This window comes from Gossypium hirsutum, chromosome D07 (assembly GCF_007990345.1).
Source record: "Gossypium hirsutum isolate 1008001.06 chromosome D07, Gossypium_hirsutum_v2.1, whole genome shotgun sequence".
In the NCBI taxonomy this organism is placed as follows: domain Eukaryota; kingdom Viridiplantae; phylum Streptophyta; class Magnoliopsida; order Malvales; family Malvaceae; genus Gossypium; species Gossypium hirsutum.
Window position 1 is genome coordinate 39,508,852 of NC_053443.1, and position 5,967 is coordinate 39,514,818.

The window sequence follows — 5,967 nt, forward strand, 5'->3', positions numbered from 1 at the left end:
TTCCTTCCTATTGGTAACTAAAAAGGCACAACTTTTTCCTGTATCATTTATAATTAATAAATTATTATTAAGCCATGAGCCTTTTTCATCATACAGATCTTAGCTTAGAGTTCCCACTTTTATTCAATTCTATGTGTCTGTCTAGCTTTCCTGTTCATTATCATCTGCATCTTTAAACCGACACCATGTCCATGATAATGTCTCTTTTATATTTCTCCAGTTCTTCCTTAGCATTCAGCAACCTTTCTTCATTTGTTGGCTCTCTCATTCTTCATTTTTCTCTCTAAAATAAAGGGTATGTTTTCTTTTTTGTTATTATTTCTGTTTCTTTTGCTTCAGATGCTTCTAAAGTCAATAAAAATTGGAAGCTTGGAATGAATTGAAAACCCTGTTCCAGTTTTAGCTTTATGGGGTCTTAAACAATTGGCAAAGCTTAAAATTTTGGAAGTTTTCAACCTTTGTTTTCCTTGTTTGATTGAGTTAACTATTCTTTTGACAGAGCATTGAGTCTAAAAATTATCAACTTCCTATATTCTCAAACTAAAAAAGAAAGAAAAAAGAAGATTCTTTTTTGAATTTCGGTGTTTCTGTTGCTTAGATCATCATAATCGTTTATGTTAAACTAGACTTTATTACAGGATGGATATTGATTGGCTTGGAAAACTTGGGATATTCTTTTAAAACTTGAAAATTGAAGAAAATTTCCATATGGTGCTGTCAGCACAATTTCAGATAAATTGTACTCATTCCTTTTACCCGTTTTCTTTCAGTTCCTTTACTTCTCATCCTTTTGCTTTTGATTTTTTGCTGTACAACTTTCCCACACGGATTTGGGAGTTGTCTATGATTTGATGCCTGCACATTTCATTCACTCAGTTCCCATTTTGCATGTTTGTGAAATTGCTACAATGAATAAGTTGGATAAGAGTTTCAAAAAGGGTTTAAATTCACTTGCTTTTAAACATAATCGAGGAAACTCACACTACTTGAAGTCTAAAGCGTTTGCATAAGGTTTTAAGGTGCACATCAACAGTGATCTACTGATGAAGTAAATAGTGGTGTTGAAAGTGCAAATTGATTAGAATCACAATATATTCTAAAAAATGCAGCTTAGGAGGAGCCAAAAGTTTTCCCAGTTGGAGTTTTGCACCTTGAAGCACTTATAACCCTTCTATTGCTTGTTTTTGTTCACTTTTATAATCCAATAGAAGCTCATCTCTGTAATAACTAATTTCAATGTATGATGTCAACAATGCCGATTGTGTCTCTTATCTTACAACGTACAGATTTATTTGTTTGTCAGTGCCTGTGAAGATATCTGGGCACTGAAGTCTTATGTTGATCAAAAGTATATTTGGTTCAGTGAAAAACAGAATACTTTTCAATGCTCATTGTAAAGCAAAAAAAAGAGGCCATGCTGAGGCCTTAGTCAGTTCATCGTATTGGTGATATGCATTTTGTTCCTTAGAATAAGATAATCAAATATGTTGTTTCATTTGTGGCTTTACAGGAGATAAAGGCAAGCGTGTGGTTTTCTTAAGCGTAAGGAGAAGACTGATTTTTGGAGTGATAAATAGTAGATTCTCTGTTAACAAAATGATTTGGTAGATCCAGTGGCTGCATGGGAGGCATATTTCATCTTTTTGATTTCCATCAAGACAGCATGGCCAGAAAAATACTTGCAAAAACGAAAAATGTTGATGGTAAGTGTAATTATTATTTCTTATTGCTTTTTCTATGAAGTAATACAGTAATGTGGTTGATTTGCTACTATGCAGGTCTGGAAGCTCCGCGAAATAGCATGGAGCTGAAATTAGACACTTCTCAAAGCTACTATTCTGCGGGAGATCTGCCAGTAATTTTTTCCTTGATTTCTATAGATTATAGCTTTTTTATTGGTTCTTTTTTACATTTGAGACTATGTTCTTTGTGTTGCATGACTGTGGTCTGGGTTGTCCTAAGAGTGGATTGTCAAGGAGTTCACTTTCTAACATTTATACGGAATCTCAGGGCTCTTATCAAGTGGAAGAAGACTGGGCAGCAAGAAACTTTTATCAAACTGAGGCTTCAATGAAGAAATTGATATGTGAGGAGATGTCCAAACAATCTAACACCGGACAGAATGCACCCAGTATTGTTGCCAAATTGATGGGGATAGATCCGTTGCCAGTAGATACAAAATCTGTAGTTCAACCGGTTGTGAAAAAGAGTGATGACCAGCGAGTCAAGTTTTCTGGAAGGGAGAAATGTGTCAAGGGATCTAACTTGAATTACTCAAAGCAAAGGGAAGTTGACTCTATTTACGGTAAAAGAGTTAGAGATGCTGAGAGATGGAACACCGACCATAGGTATGGAAAGCCTAGGCCTCGTGAACATCCTCAGGAGGAAGAATTGCAAAAGTTTAAGAAAGAATTTGAGGCATGGCAAGTGGCCAGGCTTAGGGAATGTTCAAAGTTAGTTGATGTTGGAAGCATTTTTACACATAAACTTGCTCAAGAGAAACTGAACATGGAAAAGATGGCGCTTTATGATGATTCAGTACAAGCAATGCATGAAAAGCCTCTGGAATCCAAGAGGTTTGCAATAAAAGAAAGTGGTTTGCATCATCGCAGGCATAAATCAGAACTCTTTACAGCTGAGAAAAATGAATCAAGAAGACGAAGCATGAACAAGGATTTTCGGTTACCTTCCATGATAGATCATAATGGGAAACTAGATGCTATTCCTACAAGAATAGTGATCTTGAAGCCTGGTCCTGATAGTATTAGTGACCATGAAGAATCATGTACCTCTTCCTCTGGCACTTTCCAGGAGAGAACTAGTATGGAGGATTTTCTTGAGGAGGTTAGGGAACGACTTAAATTGGAACTACAAGGTAAATGCCTCAATATAAAAAAGAGTTCTGTGATCAGAGGAAGTGGAACTGAGACACCTTTCAGTGAAAAGCCATCATCTGATCCAAAACAGATTGCTAAGCATATAGCAAATCAGGTCAGAGAAAACGTCAGTAGGGATATTGGAAGGAATTTATTTCGATCAGAATCAACAAGATCATATAGAAGTGAAGTTCAGTTCAATGGACCAGGTTCTCCTGAGTTCATTAGCAAAGATACAAGAAGATTATTGTCAGAGAGACTAAGGAATGTGCATAAGAAAGAAACTCCGTTTGATGTACCAATAGTCGTCTCCACTACACCTGCTTTTGATAATGGAAGGGACAGGCTGGGAAGAATGCAATATATGTCAAAGTCTGGAATTGAGCAGAGCTACCGGGAAAGTGTTAAACATGGACAAGAAATGCAAACCAGTTCTTTCAGGCAATATATGTCAAAGTCTGGAAATGAGCAGAGCTACCGGGAAAGTGTTAAACATGGACAAGAAATGCAAACCAGTTCTTTCAGGCATGGGGATGATATTGATGTACCAATAGTCGTCTCCACTACATCCACTTTTGATAATGGAAGGGACAGGCTGGGAAGAATGCAGTATATGTCAAAGTCTGGAAATGAGCAGAGCTACCAGGAAATTGTTAAACATGGACAAGAAATTCAAACCAGTTCTTTCAGGCATGGAGATGATGTTGGGCTTCTAAACAGGGAACTGTCCCCAAGAAATCTCATTAGGTCCTTGTCAGCCCCCGTCTCAGGAACATCGTTCAGGAAGTTGCTTTTAGAGGATTGCCATATATTAACAGGTGCGCAGATCAGGAGGAAGCATGAAGGCAATGAAAATGCATCAGTAGACATTAGAAGAAGGAAGAAAGAGAAGTTCAACTTGAAAGAAAAAGTTTCCAATATTAAATATAGTTTAACGCTTAGACGGAGGCTATTTGGCAAGAAGATTCAATCGGTGGTGGGGTCATATAATGCCAATAGTGATCTTGCAAAAGATGTCTTGAGTGGACCAACAGTTATTATGAACATTGGCGAGAGGCATGTAAGAGCACTTATTCTTGTTTATAAATTAAGAGAATCTTTAGATAAACTTTCCATTTCTGATGGTTTATGTTGTGGTCTTAGGAGAATTCTACGGAGGTGCCTCCTAGCCCAGCATCTTTTTGCAGCAGCACGCATGAAGAATTTTGGAGGGAGGTGGATTATCTCAGCCCAATATCAACACCAGATGTGACTTTGGGAGAAGATAATGTTGTACCGCAGGTTTTCAATGAGACCAGTTCTCATTTGAATGGTATGCAACTTTCCCTTTCATACATAAAGCATGTAATCGTAGTAATGTGATCATGCTATATACTATGGAGTATGCATAGCTTTCTTTATTAATCTTCCTTGTCTGTGTCAACTATCATTTCCTTAGTTTCAAGAGTCAACAGCATTGCTCTCATTTCCTTTGGGATTATTGGCAAAATTTACTAGTATTTTTGGCCAAATTGTAACTTGGCTTGGGCAGAAACCATCTTAATAAATTTCTAATCTACTCATCTATTTTGCACATGAAAGTTCAACAGTTAAAAGATGTAAATAACTGTATAAAAGCATTTTCACCTGTAGGGGAAACAACTATATTTGATGCATAAAGTGATACCATGTTTGTCTCTGTTATATTATAGTATACATGTACATGTACAATGTTGCTACTGTCTGCATAACGAGCAACTATTTGTTGGCACTTGATGTTATTGCAACTTAGTTTTTCAAATCCTTATATGACAGTCTTTTTATTTATAGATCATCAATCAGAGCAGGGGAGGCAACTGAATGAACTAGAGTCTGATGGAGCAGACCACATAACAGTTGAACAGGAACCTATTGAATCTGAAATGGTGAATTTAGAGGACCATACCCGAGGATACATAAGAGATCTGCTCGTTGCTTCTGGTTTGTACGATGGATCATACGATAAATCCTTATCTAGGTGGGATCCATTAGCAAAGCCTATCGGCAACTCTATCTTTGAACAAGTAGAAGAATATCATAGCAAATTGATCAAGGAAAATGATAAGAAGGTAGATCACAAAGTATTACTTGATTTGTCAAATGAAGCACTTTCAACCATACTTGGGCCACCAGTGACCATGTCTAGGTTCAGGAGAAAGCTTCTTGGTTCCTCCATATTGACACCTCCACATGGAAGGAAGTTAATAAATTCTGTGTGGGAAATTGTCCATATTAATTTACGTCCTCCAAATGATAGATCCAACTACTCGGTTGATCATATGGTGGCCAGAGATCTAGGATCCACCCCTTGGGCCGGCTTGATGGACGACGAAACTAATGTTTTGGGAAGAGAGGTGGAATGGCACATTGTTGGAGATCTGGTTGAGGAAATTGTGAAGGACATGCATTCATGAGTGTTATAGGCAGCATGTTAGATGTAACTAGGGAGACAGAAAGATGGTGTGCATATACATATAGAGAGAGGTAATTATTGATGGGAGATTTTGACTATCCATGTACATATTATTTGCAGAGTTTGTGAGATAGAGAGAGGTTAAGTTGATGAGGTTTATACATAATAAAATTTTCTTTATAAAATGTATTTGTTATTTATTTGGGAATTTTTTGCTCTAATCTTATTGTCTGATGTTTGTAACCGCAAAATAATAATAATAACAACAATAGTAAATGCATATTTGTGGCTGTTGATCCAGTTGTTTAATACTTGCTCAACTCTGGTCCCAAGTGAGTTATTTTCATCATACAATGTTTTGGTGTATATTATGAATTGAATTTTTATATTTGATTTATTAATTAAGGATATTCATCATATTTGATAATTTCAATAGGTGTATGTGTGAGTTTGTGACTTTCGTATAAAAAAATTATATTATGATCCATTACATATGTCACCTTTTTATATATTTTTAAAAGATTTTAATTAATATCATGCCTTTGTTGCCATCATTTCAATTCTCTTTAATGGCATTTTATCCTTAATTATCTTAATTTCTTTCGTTAATTGATTAAATAAACATGTTTTAATCCCGTTTCAAACTTTTTCAAAAAAATA

General features: G+C 36.1%; 1 protein-coding gene across 1 annotated transcript; it reads left to right on the top strand.

The window, feature by feature from the left end:
* LOC107955083 (uncharacterized) lies at positions 1–5,587 on the top strand. The gene is made up of 6 exons (XM_016890794.2): positions 1–295; positions 1,511–1,703; positions 1,779–1,855; positions 2,011–3,936; positions 4,020–4,188; positions 4,686–5,587. The coding sequence occupies exons 2-6, from the start codon at positions 1,622–1,624 to the stop codon at positions 5,306–5,308; spliced, it is 2,877 nt and encodes a 958-aa protein (XP_016746283.2). The 5' UTR covers positions 1–295; positions 1,511–1,621; the 3' UTR covers positions 5,309–5,587.
* The last annotated feature ends 380 nt before the right edge of the window (positions 5,588–5,967 follow it).

Coding starts and splice junctions, on each gene's coding strand:
- LOC107955083 (XM_016890794.2), top strand. CDS start 1,622: ATGGGAGGCATATTTCATCTTTTTGATTTCCATCAAGACAGCATGGCC. Junction 3,937..4,019: donor TGAACATTGGCGAGAGGCAT/GTAAGAGCACTT, acceptor TTGTGGTCTTAG/GAGAATTCTACGGAGGTGCC. Junction 4,189..4,685: donor GACCAGTTCTCATTTGAATG/GTATGCAACTTT, acceptor TTTTATTTATAG/ATCATCAATCAGAGCAGGGG.